The 21,452-nt window shown below is 46.4% G+C and overlaps 1 protein-coding gene across 16 annotated transcripts in view; it reads right to left on the bottom strand.

Annotated features, from left to right (window-relative positions):
• Window positions 1-783: 783 nt before the first annotated feature.
• The window catches only part of SLC7A6 (solute carrier family 7 member 6), a 34,284-nt gene continuing 13,615 nt past the window's right edge, over window positions 784-21,452 (bottom strand). For 12 of the 16 annotated variants that reach the window (XM_070062659.2, XM_089320362.1, XM_089320364.1 and 9 more), the window contains 8 exons: window positions 11,891-12,016; window positions 9,651-9,795; window positions 8,871-8,994; window positions 8,546-8,649; window positions 5,341-5,437; window positions 3,890-4,039; window positions 3,597-3,780; window positions 784-3,151 (listed from right to left, as the gene is read on the bottom strand). In XM_070062659.2, coding sequence (XP_069918760.1) covers window positions 3,057-3,151; window positions 3,597-3,780; window positions 3,890-4,039; window positions 5,341-5,437; window positions 8,546-8,649; window positions 8,871-8,994; window positions 9,651-9,795; window positions 11,891-12,016 — 1,025 coding nt within the window. In that variant the 3' untranslated portion in view covers window positions 784-3,056. Of the gene's footprint in view, window positions 3,152-3,596; window positions 3,781-3,889; window positions 4,040-5,340; window positions 5,438-8,545; window positions 8,650-8,870; window positions 8,995-9,507; window positions 9,796-11,890; window positions 12,017-19,810; window positions 20,106-21,452 lie in introns of those variants that run through there. The other 4 variants (XM_089320357.1, XM_089320356.1, XM_089320358.1 and 1 more) reach the window with 3 other exon arrangements.

Genomic DNA, 21,452 nt, shown 5'->3' with positions numbered 1-21,452 from the left:
GAAGAAGCTCCTGGCTTCAGAATGGCGCAGCTCCGGCCATTGCGGTCATCTGAGGAGTGAACCAGTGGATGGAAGACCTCTCTCTCTTTCTCCCTCTCCTCTCTGTAACTATGACTTTAAAATAAATAAATCTTTTTTTTTTAAATGAAGGATTTAAAAACACTCTAGCCATTATAATGTGCTTACTGCTGTTTATGTACTCAATAGTTTTGCCAACATTAAAGGCTCACAATTTCACAAAATGCACCCGCTGCAAAAAGGATTAGCACACCAGGAGAAGGATTTAAGGAGACGGACCACAAAGAACTGACGGAAATTAATTCCGTCATGAAGCTTGACTTCAGTAGGGAGTCTGGCATCCCTCTCACATAAGGGTTCCTAGGGAAAGTCTATGCAGCACAGAGGGGAAGAATGTTGTCACCATCCAGTAATGAGGGTGACGGCTCACTAAGTACTAGGGAGCGCCTGGAGTGTGAGGCCCTTGCTTCCCCTAGAAGCCACTAGGGGGCAGAAAATTCCTGGAATTAGCCGGTTATTAGCTAAAGCCAGGGTCAGAGGTCCTTGAGCCAAGCACACTCTTCAAAGGATTAGCTCTAGAGGAGTCCTCGGATAGGTGCCCGTTTGGCCGGGGTATGAATCATGTTTATACAGTCCAGGCAAGTCAGCCTTTGCACAGGACTCCCTGTTGTCAGGATTTGCTGGAAAAATCCCTCTTCTGTGACTGTAAGAACACCCCCCACCATTTTTTCACGGATGCATACCCTAAATCAAAGGCAACAGTGATCATGCTCTCTTAAGTCTTCTTTATTGAGCAAGTATATGATCAAGGTTACTCCCTTATCTGTGACTGGGGCCAGTTTGGTGGATAACAATGGTCAGGAAGATTGCCGTATTCTTGTCTTTACTGTTAACGAATTCTAAAAACCTAAAGGCATGAAAGCCCATAGGAGTTATCAAGCTAGCAAGTTCTGGGCCCAGAATGACAGTGTTTGGGGCATGACAGACCAACTATCCAATCCACTACAGCCCTCCTGCCCACGAAGGATGATCCATTAGGCCAGACTTGCCCCCCTGGCCCATCCTGGGGGTTAAAAGCCCAGCCTGAGCACCAGGCTTGGTTGCTTCCACTCATGTGGTCTGCTGAGGAGCCAGATTGAGGTTGAAGCAGCTTTTCTCCCAGAGTATTCACTGATCTTCACAGGGAAAAAATCGAAGTCCTGACAAGTACCAAGCTCTTCCTGAGACTGCAGCCCCATTAGATTTCGGGAGCAAGAGGAGGCGAGCAGGAAAGGAGTGTACTATCCTGATGACCCACACCAAGTGGCTCAGAGTGTAAACAAACCCTGGTGCTGGGGACACAGGAGAATCAGCCTGGCAAGAGGTTTTCAGAAAAGAAAATGACCACTTCTAGCACCAGGGTGGGCTTGCTTGGGTCTGCACAGCAGCTGCTCATGCCAGCCCATAGAGAAAGAACAAGCTCTTTGATGACATGGGTCTGAGATAGTCTTCAAGCACTGACAGCTGAAAGAATTCAGGTGATCCACCTGAATTCCAGAACAGTTTAAGCCCTCTCTGTTTCAATCCTCTTAAAATTCACACCAGAAACCTGAAGATTTACTTCTATCAACTAGAACAAAGACCAAAATGTCAAGTAAAACAGGATTATCCTTCAAAATAGCAGTATTACCAAACGTCTGACTCATGAATTTGTTCATCTGTCCTTGCTGAACCAGAGTCAGTTGCTTGTAACATGTGACCTATCTATACTAAAGTATAACAGGTATATGAGTAAAAAAGATCCTTAAAGTTCACCTTTGTAGATAAGATTCAACCAAAGATTGTGCTAAACTGAGCATAAAATCTGGTCACAATCTGCCCTGCTACAGAGATACTTCTGGGGGCAGAGGGACTAGGCGCTTGATACTTTTCAATTTTTTAAACACAATTGAGCCTACTGCATCCTACAGATGAAAGAACACTACTGCTTTGCTGGAATTGTTCTGGATTAAACAATAGAAAATGAAGTACAGGAGTTGGTGGTGGCAGTGGTGGTCAACATGTCCAGTTAGCTGCAAAGCTGCTCCTTCTCTCTGGAGCAGTGAGGTTTTCCTCAGCCCTTGTTTCGGGATTGAAGCTCGGTAGCTGTAGCTAGGAAGCACGCAGTTGGATGGCAAAGACAATTCATTTTGGAGCTGAAAGCTCATCTCCTTTCTTAACAATGTTGAACATAAGTACAAATATAATCCAAGTAAATTCAGTCAGACAGGCAGAATCTCCTCAAAGGAGATAACTAACCTGTACAACAGTAAGGTCCTGTGGCTTCCCAAGCATACCGATGCACAGAATGAGGGGCCAACGTTGACAGGAGGGACCTTCAGTGGACACTTCTGGGACCCTGAAGAGACTTCTCCCTTTCAGGCTTATTGTCTGAGTGTGAAATTCCAGAGCAGGAAGATGTTCTTCTTGTGGAATTCAAGAAGAGGGAGATACACTGTTCCGGGATCAGTTAAATAAAGCCTTGCTGTTCAGGCCACCATCCCCCACCACCCAAAGGAATACAACCATCTCCCTGGGAAAGGATTTTGAGCACAGGAAGAGAAAGTAGCATTTCATGCCTCTAAAGTCAGGTGCTAAGACCTGGTCAGAGGAAAATTTCCCAAAAAGTAGCTCCTCTGTAGAAATTCCTGGTTCAAAATTTCAATTCAGAAATCACCAGCCAGCATTCCTGATTCCTCCACTGCAACTTACCAAATACGTTTGTCAGGGCTGTACCTGCCCACTAGGATCAACGTTGATAACCAATCCCCAGCTCCCCAGTCTCCTCCCCAACCCACCCTCTGAAGTCCCCACCTTCAAGCTGGCCCCAGACCCTGAGTTTCTTCCCATAGCTTACCAATGAGAGTGAACATTGGCCCTGAGCCCCCTTATATTACATGGGTCAACAGGCTCCTTTAATTCAGGAGGGTTGGGCCCACATAGTCTTGTAATCTGGACCTTGGTGGCTGTGGCCACAGGTGGCCAGCCTTCCAGGACACAGGGGAAGTCACCTCTGGCATCTATTCAGTTTTCCTCTCAACCTTTCTATCTTCAGCTACATCTAGCTCAGTCAGGACGCAAAAGCAAAGCTTCTGGGTGACTCTGGTGATAGCAGCTAAATGAAAATAGAGAAGCACAGGATTTAGCAATCACGTTTGGCCACAGCCCCAACCCTAACAACACAAGGTTAATTAAAACAAACTGTGGTTTCCCTCCCAATCTGTCCCTCGGGTAGCCTGTGCCAAGCACTGTGCCTCATCCCGATACTACTATCCTCTGCCCCTTGCTCAGCCAGAGGCTGATGCGTGACTCCCTGTCTTCCCAGGTGCACTGCACCGTCAGGTGGTAGTGCTTTACACTCCAAAATAGGACACTAAAATTAGAATTAAAGTGATCACATCAAGACCAAAAAGGAAGTCACATGGGGAATCCAGGTCTCATGGCCTCCAGGAAATCACAAACACAGGGAGAAGCTGTTAGCCACTCGCCACCCCCACCTCTATGGGCATTCGTATGTGCACACACATAGCCAGTGAGTGATGGGGCAAAGAGAAGCTCACCCAGGATGTTCCGTATAAAAAGTGGCCTGCGGGACTCTGGCAGATAAACACCCATGAAGTAGACAGGGACCCCGGAGAGGGCGATCCCGATGCCAATGAGGGAATTGATGGTATCACTGAAGAGGGGCACGATCACCAGAAACACGGAGCATATGCAGAACACGATGGGAAAAAACAGGCTCAGCTGAAATGGAGGGAGGTGAGATGTTAAAGAAGGTAGGATGGGGGTACAGGAGATGGGCAAGATACCTTGGGAGATGGCCCACCCCTCCTCCTCTGCCCACAACACTGACCTTGAGAGGACGAGGCCGGTCAGGCTCCTTCCAGCGAAGGTAGAGCTGTCCAACAACAGATAAGCCCACAAAGAACCAGTAGCTGAAGCTGAAGTAGTTGATGAGCAAGAAAACATTCTCCACAATGAGGTAGATGAGTGCCATGGCACACTGTGGAGGGAAGGGTAGAGAGGAAGAGTGCATATTGTCTGCAACAGCCTAGCCCACGAGATTCCACCATCCAACAGCACCAGATCTGATGTGGCTTCACTGATTACCTCTGGTCCTTTTCAGCAACCCCCTGACATCACTTAGGACCATTCTCCATATGAAACTTCAAGGCAGGGTCTTGCCTTCTACTGGGGTCTTCCTAAACTCAATGCCTCCCTTCTATTACAAGTACTTACAGTCCAAGCCAGATTTCTTCTCCCTTCTAAAGGTAGACAGGGAAGACCTCAATGCACCAACTTCAACATGAATTACACTGTGCCCTAAGGAGGTGCTTAGATCTAGGTACCAACTACTTGTCACAAATGAAACATTCAAGCTGGCGCTATGGCATAGCAAGTAAAGCCACCACCTGCAGTGCCGGCATCCCATATGGGTGCTGGTTCAATCCCTGGCTACTCCACTTCTGATCCAGCTCTCTGCTGTGGCCCTGGGAAAGCGGTAGAAGATGGCCCAAGTCCTTGGGACCCTGTACCTACATGGGAGACCCGGAAGAAACTCCAGGCTCCTGGCTTTGGAAAATGGGAAAATGGGGACTGGCATTGTGGCATAGCAGGTAAAGCTGCTGCCTGTAATGCTGGCATCCCATATAGGCACCAGTTCGTGTCCCAGATGCTCCACTTCAGATCCAGTTTCCTGCTAATGGCGTGGGAAAAACAACAGAAGATGGCCCAAGTACTCTGGACCCGGCACCCAAATGGGAGACCTGGAAGAAGCTCCTAGCCCTTGACTTTGGCCTGGCCCAGCCCAGGCCATTGCAGCCATTTTGGGAGTGAGCCAGTAGATGGAAGATACCTGTATCTTTCTCTGTCTCTACCTCTATATAACTCTGCCTTTCAAATAAATAAGGACTTGGGCCATCCTCTGCTGCTTTCCCAGGTATATTAGCAGGGAGCTAGATTGGAAGTGGAGCAGCCAGGACCTGAACTGGCACACATACGAGATGCTGGCACTGCAAGCTGCAGATTTACCTGCTTTGCCAAAGCATCAGCCCCAATTAAAAAAAAAAATCTTTTTAAAATAAAAGTAAAAATGAAATTAAAGATAATGCAAATTTTTCCATGAACTTTTTGAAGACCCCTCATGAATATATTATGCTCTATGCAGAGTTTAACCCTATTTTCTGTGAACTTTCTGCAGTACCCTTGCGTGTGTGTGTGTGTGTGTGTGTGTAAAACCCCTTAGGACAAATTAGAAGGAGTCCTGGGTAAACATAAACCCCACACTTCTCCATCAGAACTTACATTAAACAGTAAAGCAGGGATGGGTGTAAAACGCTCAATGTGGATCATGGATAGAAGGTCCGGGAGGTGCCCCTCACGGGAGCCCACGAAGAACAACCTGGAAAGAAGAAATGTGTCAAAAGGATCCACTTATTAGCCATCTGGCCATACTCCTCACTCAAAATAGGCTCAAAGCCCCATTAAAAAACGGGTCAGTCTCTCAGGATCATCTCATACCCTCAGTACAGTCCAGCTCAACGCACCTCCCCTTACCCACAGACAAGGTTTCCACATTCTTCAAGCAGGAGCATCTCGTCACTACCCAGGAAGGCCCCATGCCACCATTAACCAATGAAAATCTCAGGACTTGAGTTATAGAACACATCATTCCTTAGATATTCCCACCTCTTTGAACCACAGATATCTCCTCAACATCCCACAGATGCTTCACTCCGCCATCACCCACTGGCACCCCAATCCATGCCATCAGGATTACCACCACTCTACCTTTGAATTAAGCTAACACAATGACTTTTTAAAGAGAGACAGTGAGGCATTTGGCATAGCAGTTAAGACACTGAATAGGATGCCTGAGTTCAAGTTCCAGCTTCACGCCCAATTCCAGCTTCCTGCTAGTGTACACCCTGGGAGGCAGCAAGGGTTGGCTCAAGTAGTTGAGTCCCTACCTCACATGTGGGAAACACAGATTGAATTCTGGACTCCTGGCTTTGGCATGGTCCAAAGCTTGGATCTTGTGAGCATTTAGTGAGTAAACCAGTGGATAAGGGTTTCTCTCTCTCTCTTTCTGCCTTTCAAATAAATAAAAACTTGTTGGGGAGTAGCCAGCTTTCTGTTTGTACCTCCATATGTCTCCCCTGAACTGATATATGCTAAATTAGGATAAGCCTGGTGATCAAAGGGACAATCCAGACTTCTTCTCTGTACTTAATGAGTTCTACCAATTGCCTCTCTGTCTCTCCCTCTCTCTCTATAACTCTTCTTCTCAAATAAATATTATTTTCTTTTTTTTAAAAAAGGAGGGGGGCCTGGCACTGAGGTGTAGTAAGTTAAGCCTCCACCTGTGGCGCTGGCATCCCACATGGATACCAGTTCGAGTCCCAGCTGCCCATTTCTAACCCAGCTCCCTGCTAATGGCGTGGGAGGGCAGTGGAAGATGTCCCAAGTGCTTGGGCCCCTGCACCCATATGGAAGACACAGAGGAAGCTCCTGGCTCCTGGCTTTGGATTGGCCCAGCTCCAGTCATTGCTGTCATTCGGAGAGTGAGCCAGCAGATGGAAAACCTTTCTGTCTCTCCCTCTCTCTGTGTGTAATTCTTCCTCTCAAATAAATAAACAAAATCTTGAAAGGAAAAAAGAAGCATTCTACCAACTGGGAAAAAGACCAGCAAAGAAGTGTAACGCCCTCCAGTGTGGTCAGTATCATCTTAGAGTACACAGCACTCAGGCACTAAGTTTGAGGAGAAAATGGGGGAGTAAAAACCTTTTCAAGAGATGACCCCATCTGGGCTGGGAAAAAGATGGAATTTGCCGGAAGTGAGTAGATAGGTGAGGAACCAGCATGTACAAAGGCAAAAAAAGCGTTGGTGGCATGAAAGAATAGCCTCTTTTGAGGTTGATGCTAAAAGTGCCTGTAGTTCCAAGATAAGGTGTGTGAGGAGAAGCTGCAGGGCAGAATCTCTACAAGGCTCTGCTGTGGAATGTGAGCAAACACTGGAACTATCAGAGGCTCTAAAGTAAGGATTTGACATGATTTAACACCAAAGACTCATTATGGCATCAAGAGGCCTCACTAGAGCAGGGAGAAGCCAGAGAATAGGGGAGAAGGCAAGGTCATCACAATTATCCTATCAGAGAGGAGGCCCAAATGAGGGTGGGCACCCTGGTTGAGGTCAGAACAAGACAAACAGAATAACCTCAATCAAATATAGTGTTCTGTATGTATGTCCATACAAGCTTAAGCTGAGGGAAGAGAATGGACACCAGGGAAAAATAAGGCCACGAAAGAATGACTGATGGACTACAGCAGCACAATTGGAGACAAATCACAGGTTGGGTGTACAGTAAGTCTGAGATACTTGTGGGCCATTCAGGTGGAGCCACAGGAGTTGACAACATCAGCTGGTAAAGTATCACTGGGGCAAGATATTAGAGTTGGTTCATAAAGTTAATAATTTGTACTATGCAGGAAAGAAATAATGGCTACTCTCTTGAGAAGTATATCCAGAAAAAGGAAGTAAGCAGCTGGGGAAAGTTGTTTTGTGGCTTCTTTGAGTAGAAATGAGAGAAGTTCATGGAGAGCTGGTTCCAAGTGATCATTCACCAAAGAGAAAGGCCAACTGGTAAAGCAAAGTCTGAAGAAGAGGGGCAGTGCTGGACCCCTGAGACCAGGTGGCAGAGTCGGCCTGTAAAGGCAGATCTACCCCGTTGTTAGAGATCAAACGTTCTCAGAGATAAAGTTCTGTTGCTCAGAGAGAATAGGGGCCTGCTTTGTGGCTCAGTGTTTTCTGTGAACTGAGAGGCACAGACATCCCATGCATAGCAGCAGTATTGCTAACTTACCAATTATTAAAGGAATGAATCCTGGGGCTTCAGTGTAACTCAGAAAGAGTTCAAATTGTGTGCCTCACAGGGCATGGTTATTACTCCAAGCTACTTCCTTCCTTCCCTGCACTCTTTACCAGTCTGTCTTTACTTCATATAGAAACCTTCTAGCACACAAATGTTTGCACAAAGGCAAGCATGTGTGCACATGCATGTACACATACACACGCATTCACACACACCTTGTATGCTCACAAGATATGAAAACAGGAGCTCTTTGGGGGCTGGCGCTGTGGTGCAGTGGGTACCTGATGCGCCGGCATCCCATATGGGCGCCGGTTCAAGACCTGGCTGCTCCACTTCCATTCCAGCTCTCTGCTATGGCCTGGGAAAGCAGTAGAAGATGGCCCAAGTCCTTGGGCCCCTACACCCACGTGGGAGACCCAGAAGAGGCTCCTGGCTCCTGATTGGCACAGCGCTGGCTGTTGCGGCCAATCAGGGAGTGAACCATTGGATGGAAGACCTCTCTCTCTGCCTCTCCTCTCTCTGTGTAACTCTGACTCTCAAATAAATAAATAAATCTTTAAAAAAAGAAAACAGGAGCTCTTATGCCTAAACCCGCAGAGCACATTTGTGTTCTGTTTAGGGAAGCAGAGACACAGTACCTTGATGAAGCAAAAATCGATGCATTGAGGCCCCCAAAACAGGACAGGGCAACGGCAATGGGGATGATCCAGCTGAATATGCCAAACGTCTGGTCAGCAAATGTCTAGGGGCAGAGCACAGAAGGGATTCTCAACATAGAACAAGGTTTCATAACTCTCACAGCTATGATCTCAGGACAAATGCAGTCACTGTTAAACAGCCCACCCTCCAGCATAGACCCATGCTCTCATCCTGCAGAGGTGGAGTGGCAGCCGAAAGAAAGACTGGGCCACTTGGGAGGCTATGCATCACGGGTGATAAACAAATGGATTCCAAGAGACTCACCACAGCCACAGCATTACTGCCAAGGACATCTGAAATGCTCAGCACTGTGTAATAGGCCACATTGGTCAGGATGTAGATGAGCGTCACGATTGGCATAGAAATCCCAATGGCCAAGGGCAAATTTCTGTCGGGACAAATGAGACAGAACCTAGAACCAATCCCTCCTAGGATCAAAGTTCATCAAGTCCCACTAGAATTTCCCTAACATTTAACAGTATACTGGCCTCCAGGTCTCATCATTATTTTATGGCTTAGGGTAGGTATGCAACCCATGCCCATGGGTTCTTTCTATTGAGAGACAGACTGAACAAAGGAATCCTTTGTCAGAAAATACAGCTCAGAATCCTTGCCACTACAAGGCCAATGTATCCCACAGGATTTCAAAATCCTCCTGCACCTATGATGCTAGGACAAATGCAAGGAATGGTGTCCTATGGAGACTAGAGACCAGCCTGGGGACCCGGTAGCCAGAAGCAGCTTTGGTTTCGCAGGCTGCAGACTCAGCCCCAGAGTGTAAGATCCTATGCTGTAAGCCCCAACTAGGTCCACTGCTGCCCATTGAAGACCTCTCTTTTGGGAAGGACCCTGGTGGTCCTTGAGTGTGAACATGAGAGCAAGGAGCTAGGCCTCCAACTTTCACTCACTCCCATCCTAGTCCCTAACTCTTCCTAGCTGTAGGAAGCAGGGAGATGAGGGGATGAGAGTGAAGAGGGCAAGCATGCCCATTATCAGCAGGAGTTCCAGCCAAGTTGGAGAGTAAGAGTGTAACCCCGCCTTTACCTTTCTGGGTTTTTGATTTCTTCTGTTACAAAATTAAGGGTGTCCCAACCTGAGTAAGAGAAGAGGGCAGAATATAGGGCAAGAGAGAGGGCTCCCAGGTCCCAGGAGGAACCCTCAAAGGCGTCCTGGAAGTGCTCAGTGTGTCCTGTGGGGGTTGCAGAGAAAGGAAAGAGGTTGAGGGGAGAAGGGGGAGGGAGAGATGGAAGATAAGCAGAAGAGGAAAGATGGGGAGGGAGTGTGAAAGAAGACATGGTGGGATAAGCAAAGAAAGGAAAAGAAGGTAAGGGAAAGAAAAAAAAAATAAAACACAATTTAACATCAAAAGAACAACCACCATCAGTTCCCTGCACTTCACCATCCCATTTACGATAATAAATTATACAATTATAATCTCAGAAAAACAAAATCATTCCTGGCTGCCCTATGATGTCATAATACTTTTTCCAAAAACCTAAGAAATTCCCATTTCCTGCACGTGAACTCACAGTAGACCACAACTCTTCTTCCTATTTTTATTAAGAAAAAAAAATCTCAGGGGCTGGTGTTGTGGCATAGTGGGTAAAGCCACCTTCTGCGATGCTGGCATCCCATATGGGTGCTGGTTTGAATCCCAGGCTGCTCTACTTCTGATCCAGCTCCCTGATAAATGTACATGGGAAAGCAGCAAAGGATGGTCCAAGTGCTTGGGACCCTGCACCCATGTAAGAGACTCTGAAGAAGCTCCTGGCTCCTGGATTCAGTCTGGCCCAGCTCTGGCCATTGTGGCCATTTAGGGAATGAACCAGCAGATGTAAGATCTCTTTCTTTATCTCGCTTTCTCTCTCTCTCCCTCTCTCTCTCTCTGTAAATATTTCAAATAAATAATATAAATTTAAAAAAATCTCACCTAAAGGAGTCATTTTTCATTAACACTTAAAACTTCCACTGCAACTCCCAATCTTGGCTCAGACCACTGCACAATTTGTTCATGTGGGTTCACCAGTCTCATGGCAAGGAATCTGCCACTCTACTTGCAGTGACTATGCAGCAGGTAATCACAGGCTATAGAAGAACTGGGGTATTCTTATCTCACTGGGCCTGGGTTAAACCTGGGCCACCTCACCCCCTGGGGAGCCAGTCTGGGCCCAGGCACCTGTCATTCTCCTTGGAAGCTTCCAGAGACCATAGACTCAAAATTTCAGAGGGCAGTAAGTACCCAGCTGCCCAGGACAGAGAACTTCTAGACACATAGGGGATTTTTAACAAGGACCTAACATCTAAGGAAACCCGTTGTCACCCTCCACAAAAAGCCTAGACCCAGCTCTTACTGCGGCATGGGCAGCAAGAGAAGAAAACATGGAGAGCCCACCCTCCCGGGGCATCAATCATCAAAAACACCAATGGTTCCCTGAAGCACAGATTATGGGGGAAGATTACCCAACAACCCAATTAGAGCCCAAGATGCCCCTGAGACTTCAGGGACTTCCGAAGGGCTGGCTGTACTAACTTGGCATAAGTGCAGAAAGGTGCTGAGTCAGTCAGAATCAAGGTACAGTTGTCGGACTCTAAACCAACCCAACAGGTCTGAGAACTTAGTGTCTGTTCCCCAGGCGATGGTAAACACAGCCAGGCTTAGGGACTGACCTAGAGAACTGGGTTGTGAAATGACTGAACTTGGCTTGGCTGAAGATCCCTTAGGACTTCTGTAAATACTCTAAAGACTTACTACCATCATTGCTACTCTCCTCTGCTCCAGGACTGACAAGCTTTCTAAAGCCAACTAGTGGGAGAGACAGATAAAATTTCACAATATTTTAATATTTCACTGAGAGCTGACTTTGGCAGGGAAGGCTGACTGCAAATTCAGGTGAAAAGGAAATACTATAAAAATAACCACTGGTTTCTACACCCAACCTCTCCCCTACACATACCCACCACCTTTCCAAGGAGCCTCAAGGTTTCCTATTCACTGCCTGGTAGTCACAAGTCAAAGTTTATGACCCAAGTTTCAATAGCTCCTAGGCCCTCTCTGCTTCCCACAAAAGCAAAGCCTCCTTGAAGGAAGGATAGACTTGCCCGGCTGGCCAAGCCAGTCTGGTCCAAGAAGCCCAGGAGCACTTTATTGCCATCTCTTGCCCTCTCTGGCACACCCTAGCATGTACACAGAAACAGCTAAGCAGTAAAGCTAACAGAGACTTCCTCAGGGAATTGAGGAACTCCTGGGGACATCCACCCTCCTTCCTACCTTGGGCCCCTCTTACCTTGGCACAGTTTAACAAGGCCCATGACAATGATGGCAATGAGCGCTAGGACCTTGGCGTATGTGAACGTGTCCTGCACACGTGTGCCCCACTTGACATAGGCACAGTTCACAAATGTCAGCAGACCTAGGAGTAAAACCATAAATCATTGGCAAGGTTGAGCTGAGGGCACAGAAGCCCAACCTCTCTTTACAGACAGCATCACTTCTGCCATTCCTGCCTAAGGCAAAGGGGCCAAAGGATCCATGAAAACTAGAACAGGCAAACTGGGGATACTCTATACCTACCCCAGCTGAGAACACCATGAGTGTCCCATCCCTGTTGACATTCAAATTTACAAAGGCACACATGAGCATATATTCAGATACTCTGATAGCCAGAACTATTTTTGGAAACTTCCCTCAGGCCCAGGAATGGTTGACCTCACCCATTCTTTTTGTCTGTTTTAATAAACTTTTAATAAACGTCAATAAATTTTTTATTTCAGAATAGTTTTAAATTTAGAAAACAAAAATTGTGAAGTAGTACAAAGAATTCCCAAATAAGTGCTCCCATTTCTTTCCACCCAGCTCCTAAAGGCATAAGACCTCTCCGCTGCCACACTGGAGAGGGTGAACAAGACAGATCCAACAATAAATGAGGAAATTTGGATGCAGATGACAGTTTACTTAGGAATTAGACAATGCTTTGCATATACATATAAAAAAGAAAAAGCCTGCTACATGCCTGTAATTTCATATACAAAAGTACTTCAAAAAAGTCCCTGGCCGGCACCGCGGCTCACTAGGCTAATCCTCTGCCTTGCGGCGCCAGCACACCGGGTTCTAGTCCCGGTCGGGGCGCCGGATTCTGTCCCGGTTGCCCCTCTTCCAGGCCAGCTCTCTGCTGTGGCCAGGGAGTGCAGTGGAGGATGGCCCAGGTGCTTGGGCCCTGCACCCCATGGGAGACCAGGAGAAGTACCTGGCTCCTGCCATCGGATCAGTGCCGTGCGCCAGCCACAGCGCACCGGCCGTGGTGGCCATTGGAGGGTGAACCAACGGCAAAGGAAGACCTTTCTCTCTGTCTCTCTCTCTCACTGTCCACTCTGCCTGTCAAAAAAATAAAAATAAAAATAAATTTAAAAAAATTAAAAAAAAAAAAGTCCCTGGAATCCATGCATATGAGCGGTCTTCAAAAAGTTCACAGAAAAAAGTTTTGTGAAAAAAATTACACGGACAAAATTTTCTGCACCCAAATAAACTTATCTTTTAACTCCATTTCCATGAGCTTATTGAAGTATCCTCTTACATCCTCCCAATCAATTCTCAACAACCCCAAAATGCAGATACAGAGGCAAGAGTTATGGCACAGCACGTTAAGCTGCCACTTGGGACTCCCACATCCCACACTGGAGTGGCAGTTCAAGTTCCAGCTACTCCACTTCTGATCCGGATCCCTGTTAATGTGCCTAAGAAACAGCAGATGACGGCTCAAGTACTTGAGTTCTTGCCACTAACATGGGAGACCCAGATGGAGTTCCTGGCTCCTGGCTTCAGCCTGGTCCAGCCCTGCCTGTTGCAGACATTCACAGAATGAACTACCTGATGAAAGATCTCTCTCTCTCTCTCTGTCCCTCTGCATTTCAAATAAATAAATAAATCTTAAAAAAAAAAAAAAAAAAGCTTTAGATTGAGGACCCTAATCTGAAAGTCTATAATCCAAAATGTTCAAAGTTCAAAACTTCTTGAACACCAATGCCCAAGAAGTCTTGGAGTTTGGAGCATTTTGGCTTAGGGAATACTCAACTAATAAAGTCTATGCAAATATTCCAAAATCAAACAAAATTCTAAGTCTAAAATACTCTGGTCTCAATCTTTCAAGATACTCAACCAGTATTCCTATTCTCATTTCTTATATGAAGAAATTAAGGCTGGGAGAAGCTAATTACTATTGCCAAGCTCACACTCCCAAGCCCACCAATCACCCTACCCCACTTCTATCCAAACCTCCCAATTCTCAGCATGGTCCATGGAGAAGGGAGTACATGAGTAGTCCCTGGGCTCATGTCAGCACTGCTGGCTTTAAGCTCCAGCTCCTTGCGTATCTTGTGACATCTGGGCACTGAATTGAGGGTCCGGCACTCCTGCTAAACAATATTGCTGATTCACAGGGAGGAAATGAGCAATATCTGAGGAGTTTCACAGTAAAAAGGGATGCAGAGACACCTCTAAGTATTGCCCCTAGCCTCCAAAGAGAGAACTTTCATGTGTGCCTCAAAGGTTATAAAATCCTTCAGGGCTGGCGCCATGGCTCACTTGGCTAATCCTCCGCCTGCAGCGCCGGCACCCCAATGTTCTAGTCCCGGTCGGGGCACCAGATTCTGTCCCAGTTGCTCTTCTTCCAGTCCAGCTCTCTGCTGTGGCCCAGGAAGGCAGTAGAGGATGGCCCAGGTCCTTAGGCCCTGCACCCGCATGGGAGACCAGGAGGAAGCACCTGGCTCCTGGCTTCGGATCGGCGTAGCGCGCCAGCCGTAGTGGCCATTTGGGGGGTGAACCAATGGAAAAGAAAGACCTTTCTCTCTGTCTCTCTCTCTCACTGTCTAACTCTGCCTGTCAAAAAAAAAAAAAAAAAAAAAAAATCCTTGAGTCCATTTTCTAGGCCACCTCCACTTTGCATGCTCTGCTTCAGCTAGACTTTCTCTTCCTTATTCATAACAGATATACACATAAAAGAAATACCCTACTCTCTTCCTCCTGCCATAGCCAAGGGCAACTCTCCCTTCGAAGGTCCAGCTCAGCCTCCAGTTCCTCTGTAAAATCTTCTCCAAATATACCAGTCAGCCTCTCCCTGAGCTCTCTCTCTCCTGAACCCCATGACATTCCCACTTCACATCATAGCATAGTGTCTAATGCTATGGTCATATGGACATGTGTCTCAAGTGGATCTCTTCCTCAGAGGTTTGGGTCTTGCTTCCTGAAAAGATCACAAATTCCCAGAAGGTAACAAAAAAGCATATTGTTTTCTTAAGCTCGTTGCCAAGCAAAGAGGAGAACTGATGAATTCTGGATGGAATAGAGGTGGTGATGACTTCCACTTAACAGCCAATTCCCTGGGGCAAGAAAATTATCAGAATCTTCTGGATCTTTCTTCACTCAAATGGAGTGGAGTTCCTAGGATTAGCTATGAAAATAAACACAGGTGGGTAAAGAGCCTTCAGGGCCCTTCAAGAGCTTTTATTTCATAAACTGGCAAATAACACAGGTACTTACTAGTCAATCACAGGAGCTAGGTATTGGGGGGCATTAGGTGGGGGACAGTGATGAGGAGAGAGGGGAGAAGAAGCCAGAAGGAATTTGTGCTGTTGGTCTTCCCAGGACCTGCCCTGCTGATAAAAGCTTTCTTTGTGTGGCTAAGCCTAATCAGCAAACATAAGGATTACCTAGTGAAAGCCACCAGCAATCCTCAAATCTCTGTGTGATATAGTAAACATATTTTGAGGTATATGCTCAGTTCCTTATTGAGAATTGCTCCCCATCCCATATCATCCCCTAGCCAAACACTAAACCCAAGCTGAGCCTATTAAATTGTCTCCACCTGGAACTTGGAGTTGGAATACCAAGAGACTGACTTTAATAATGGCAGGCAAAAGAGAAGGGTGGGAACCACAGCAAGTCAAAGAACATAAGAGCCCTTAGTAACAGGCAAACAGAAATCACACAAGTAGAGGAAGGAAGCAGAATACAAAAACAGAAGAGGACATGCGGCTTTGAGAAAAAGGAAATGTAAGAGAGACAAGAGACAAAGACAAGGCAGAGATAGAAATAAGGAAATAAAAAAAGAGAGACAAAAAGAGGACATCCTCATGGAGAGACTGACAATATCCTGGCTATGCTCACTTTGTAGCTCTAAGATGGGAATAAAAGTTGATAAACCCCTCACTCACTGCCGCTACTTCTTTCACCCTGCTAAAAATTTCTCACACTCTTACCACATAAGAAAATTCTGCACACAGTAAAAATTCAATGACTATGTGCTAAACTAATGAACGAAGACAGCATGAAGAGCCTGTTCCAGAAAAGCCGCTGGAAGGATATAGAAACACCTGGTGGAAGGGTTGCCTCTGAGGAAGAGATTAAAGATCTAAAGATAGAAGAAGATTTTTCCCAGTGAGTACTGATGTTTAATCTAATTACTTTCTTTATAAAAATTAAAAAAGGGCTGGCATTGTGGCACAGCAGGTTAAGCTGCTACCTATGACACTGGCATCCCATATGAGTGCCAATTCAAGTCCCAGCTGCTCTGCTTCCAATCCAGCTTATGGATTCAATTCAAGTCCCAGCTGCTCTGCTTCCAATCCAGTTTATGTCCCTGGGAAGGCAGAGGAAGACGGCCCAAGTACTTGGGCCCCTGTCACACATGTGGGAGACCTGGTTGGAGTTCCTGGGTCCTGGCTTTAGCTTGGCCCAGCCCTGGCTTTTTCAGCCATTTGGGAGTAAACCAGCATATGGAAGATTTCTCTAACTGCCTTTCAAATAAAATAAATAAATTTTTAATAATAATAATAATCTGGTGATTTACTTAGCATGCACATATGCTTCTTTCATAATACAAAGCAAAATATTTCATTAACAATGATATACAGCCAGAGAACAGAGTGAAGCCAGTCAAATGCCTAGGGCACAAAATGTTATGGAGACACTCAGGGAACCACATGCAGGAATTGGGAGAGCAAGAACATCTTGAAATGCTGGCCCCAGGTGCCTGTATTGCCTCACCCTACTGTCAGCTCTGCCAGAGAACAGAGAGCTCCAAGAACAGCCTACCAAGCAGAGGCCAAGTCCCTGGACTATTTTCCTGATTCTAATTAAGAAACAGAATTCCACCACCCGATCTCTACCTCTCCAGGCCTCCCAGCCCCACCATAGACTCAGAGCTCAAACAAAGGCAAGGGGGCTGGGCCTTGAGGCCAGGTGCTCAGATAACACTACTGCAATACATCCAAGCATTCCCTCTTCTCCTGATCTAATTTCTTTGCTGCACAAGCCTACACCAACAAGTGTGGATCCATATCAGGGTCTTCAAGGCTAATTGGGAGCTTGCTGCTGAGAAAGGAGTACTCAAAGCAGATCAAGACCCCATCCCAGAGCATAAGCAATCCCCAAAATCTCTCTGTGCAGAGTCTGCTAGTTATCTTCCAATATCTGTTCTTCCCTCTTTTCCTTGGTAATGGAAATTTTAGCTGAAACCACAGCTGCCCAAGATAAAACTGACATTTCCCAGTTTCTCCTGCAGGTATAGCCATGAAACTATTTCTTCCCAGGGAAGTAAACAGACATCTCATAGAAGACCTCAAGAAGTATCTGTGAAGGAAGAGATGTGCCTTTTTTTATTCTTCCTGTCAGTCAGAATGCAGACATGACAGCTGGAGCCTGAGTAGCTGGACTATCAGCTAGAAGTCACATGTTGAAAATGGCAGAGTAGTAAGAAGAGAGAAACTCGCCTCCCTGAGAAATTTTTAAGTCCACATGTACTTACTTTTAACATGTGAGAGAAATAATCCTGAATAATGCATGTGCCCTCTGACAGCACTGCCTCTGCTCTTTCTGATGAGTAACCTGAAGTTGTGGTCCCAGCTATGCTGATAGTCACAGCTCCCTTTAACCCCAGGCAACAGAGAAGGAAGGGAAATCTTCCAATTCCTCCCACAAATAGTCCGGGTGTTACTAAGGGGCACTTAAGGACAAAGGAGTGCTATTCTAAAAAACAAAGGGGAGGATGGCAACTGTAAGTCTGTTAGGAGTGAAATGTTCTACAACAGCTCAGGGGAGATGAACCCTTCAAATAAAGATACCATAATCACTAGCCACCTCCTAGAAGGGTATGAATATGTAATGCACATGCCTCTTTTAAAAGTATCCTTAATTTTAATTTTACAAATAGTTTGTCTTTTTATGAAAACATTCAAACCATGCAACCAAAATGAAAACCTGGGGCCGGCCTAGCGGCTTAGAGATAAAGCCACCACCTTCGACACTGGCATTCTATATGGGCGCCAGTTCATGTCTCAGCTTCTCCAGTTCCAATCCAATTCCCAGCTAATGGCCTGGGAAAAGCTGCAGAAGATGGCCCAAGTGCTTGGGCCTCTGCCACCCACATGGGAGACCTGGATGAAGCTCCTGGCTTTGGCTTGTCTCAGCCGTGTCTGTTGCAGCCACTTGGGGAGCAAACCAGTGGCTGGAAGGTCTCTGTCTCTCTCTCCCTCTGTAACTCTCACTTTCAAATAAATAAATAAATCTTAAAAAAAAAAAAATGACCAGATTGAGCCCTGGAAACTGGAAATGAGATGACAGGTAAAGAAAAAAAAAATGAAGACCCAGTCCTCCTTAGGCCTAGGTCATTCTTAGAAGGTGAAAGTAGCCTGTCTATAACAACTGACCAAACTATGGGTATCCTTTCTACTCAGAACCTTAGCCAGGCCTGAGTCCAAGTCAGTAAGAGAAAATGGAAAGACATTAGGGATCACACATTGTTTCTTCACCCCAATCTTCTTCCCTTTCATGTTCCTTCACCTCCTCACCGCCTTTTAAGAAAGTCTCAAGAGGAATGGAGTCTCAGATATGAGTAGGCCCTGGGCTTTGATCTCACTTTGTGAGCAATTAACTGACTTCCATGTTAGAACCTTCAAGGTAGGGCCAGAATTGTGGCATAGCGGGTTAAGCCACCACCTGCAAGGCTGACAACTCATATGGGAGCCAGTTCTAGCCCCAGCTGCTTCACTTCCAATCCAGCTCCCTTCTAATGCATGTGGGAAAGCAGCAGAAGATGGACAAAGTGCTTGGGTCCCTGCACACATGTAGGAGACTCAGAAGAAGCTCCTGGTTCCTGGCTCTGGCCTGGCCCAACCTGGGTCACTGTGGCTATTTAGGGAGTGAACCAGTGTATGGAAGATCTCTCTCTCTCTCTCTTTCCCTTTCTCTCTCTGTGACTCCGCATTTCAACTAAAATAAAATAAATTTAAAGGGGGGTGGGTGGCAGCGCTGTGGTGTAGCAGGTAAATCCCCTGCCTGCAGCGCCAGCATCCCATATGGGCGCCAGTTTGAGTCCCAGCTGCTCCTCTGCCAATCCAGCTCTCTGCTATGGCCTGGGAAAGCAGTACAACATTGGCCCAAGTGCTAGAGCCCATATACATGCGTGGAAGACCGGGAGGAAGCTCCTGGCTCCTGGCTTTGGATCGGCTCAGCTCTGACCCATTTCCGGTCGATACAGCCATTTGGGGAGTGAACCAGCAGATGGAAGATCTGTCTCTCTCTATCTCCGGCTCTGCCTGTTTGTAACTCTGCCTTTCAAATAAATAAATAAATCTTAAACAAACAGACAAAAAAGACATTTACATCCCACATCAGAGTACCTGGGTTTGATATCTGGCTCTAGCTCCTGACTCCAGTTTCCTCTATTTTTTTTTTTTCCAGCTTCCTCTTAATACAGATCCTGCAAAGTAGTGCTGATGGTATTGGCCCCTGTCACCCCCCCAACATGGGAGTTCCAGGCTTCGGCCAGGCCCAGCTCTGGCCGTTGCAGCTGTCTGGGGCGTGAACCAGATCTTGAGCTCAATCTCTCTCTCTTGCTCCCTCCCTCTCTCTCTGTAACTCTGCCAAACAAATAAATCTTTAAACGAAAGAAAAAAAAAAAACTTAAAAGAATGTTTGGTTTGAGTCCTGGCTCCACTCCAGATTCGAGCTTTCCACTAATGAGCTCCCTGGAAAGCAGCAGGTGGTGATGGTTCAAGTACTTGGATCCCTGCCATTCATGTGAGAGACCTGGATTGAGTTCCAGGCTCCTGGCTTTGGTTTGGCTAAATGTGGAAATTTAGAAAATAAATAAGCAAATAGAAGAGATCTCTCTGTCTCTTTGCCTTTCAATTAAATAAAAATGTATAAATACAGGCCAGTGCTGTGGTGTAGCTGGTAAAGCCGCTGCCTGCAGTGCCAGCATCTCATGTGGGAACCGGTTCAAGTCTTGGCTGTTCCACTCTGGTCCAGCTCTCTGCTATGGCCTGGGAAGGCAGTGAAAGATGGCTCAAGTCCTTGGGCCCCTGCACACATATGGGAGACCTGGAAGAAGCTCCATGCTCCTGGCTTCAGATTGGCCCAGCTCCAGCCGTTGCAACCATCTGGGGAGTGAATCAGCGGATGGAAGACCTCTCTTTCTCTCTGACTCTGACTCTCTGGAGCTCTGCCTTTGAAATAAATAAATACATATTTAAAAGATAAAAAAATTAAAAATGTATAAATAATGTTTAAAATTATACACAATTATCCTATGTAACAAAAGTTATATATAACAAATCCTGTCACTTGGTGTTCTTTGAATCCTATGGTCATCGCAGACCAATGCATGGGCACTGTCAGAGGCTCAGACAGGACTGTAAACACAAAAACTTCAACAAAGCAACTGGGTAACATATGAGAATCTTAGAATAATTTATTTCCTTTGAGACAGGGTTTCCGTTACATAACCCTATCCTAAGAAATTAGGCAGAAACCTAAAATGTTGGATGTACAAACATTAACACAACAGCATTATTTATAATAATATTATAAAGCATTTACTATATGTCTGGCAAAAAAAGCACTTACACACGTATTTATTCACTTATTCCTCACAACAATCTTTTCAGCAAGGCACTATCAATGTTCTCATTTTACAAGTAAACTGAGGTAGCTATTAATCAACTCCCCAAGTTAACAGTAAAGCTGGAAATCAAATTCACTCTGGCATAGGAGCCTTCAGACTTTACTACACTGCCTGGGAATTAATTATGTGTACCTAAATCATGTTTTCTAAGAATATTTAATAAAAGATTAAAAATTTAAATTTAAAAAGAGGTACACGGCCGGTGCCTGCGGCACCGGCACACCGGGTTCTAGTCCCGGTCGGGGCGCCGGATTCTGTCCCAGTGGCCCCTCTTCTAGGCCAGCTCTCTGCTGTGGCCAGGGAGTGCAGTGGAGGATGGCCCAAGTGCTTGGGTCCTGCACCCGCATGGGAGACCAGGAGAAACACCTGGCTCCTGGCTTCGGATCAGAGTGATGCACCAGCCGCAGCGTGCCGGCCGTGGTGGCCATTGGAGAGTGAACCAACGGCAAAGGAAGACCTTTCCTTTTTTCCTTTTTTTTTTTTTTTTTTGACAGGCAGAGTGGACAGTGAGAGAGAGAGACAGAGAGAAAGGTCTTCCTTTGCCGTTGGTTCACCCTCCAATGGCCGCCGCGGCCGGCACATCGCGCTGATCTGAAGCCAGGAGCCAGGTGCTTCTCCTGGTCTCCCATGGGGTATAGGGCCCAAGCACTTGGGCCATCCTCCACTGCACTCCCGGGCCACAGCAGAGAGCTGGCCTGGAAGAGGGGCAACCGGGACAGAATCCGGCGCCCTGACCGGGACTAGAACCTGGTGTGCCGGCGCCGCTAGGCGGAGGATTAGCCTAGTGAGCCGCGGCGCCGGCCAAAGGAAGACCTTTCTCTCTGTCTCTCTCTCACTGTCCACTCTGCCTGTCAAAAAACAAACAAACAAACAAACAAAAAAGCAGTAC

Source organism: Oryctolagus cuniculus, chromosome 18 (genome assembly GCF_051225735.1).
Source record: "Oryctolagus cuniculus isolate XC-2025 breed Fujian yellow rabbit chromosome 18, ASM5122573v1, whole genome shotgun sequence".
In the NCBI taxonomy this organism is placed as follows: Eukaryota; Metazoa; Chordata; class Mammalia; order Lagomorpha; family Leporidae; genus Oryctolagus; species Oryctolagus cuniculus.
Note: the sequence above shows the minus strand (reverse complement) of the source record. Positions and strands in the feature narration are given on the sequence as shown.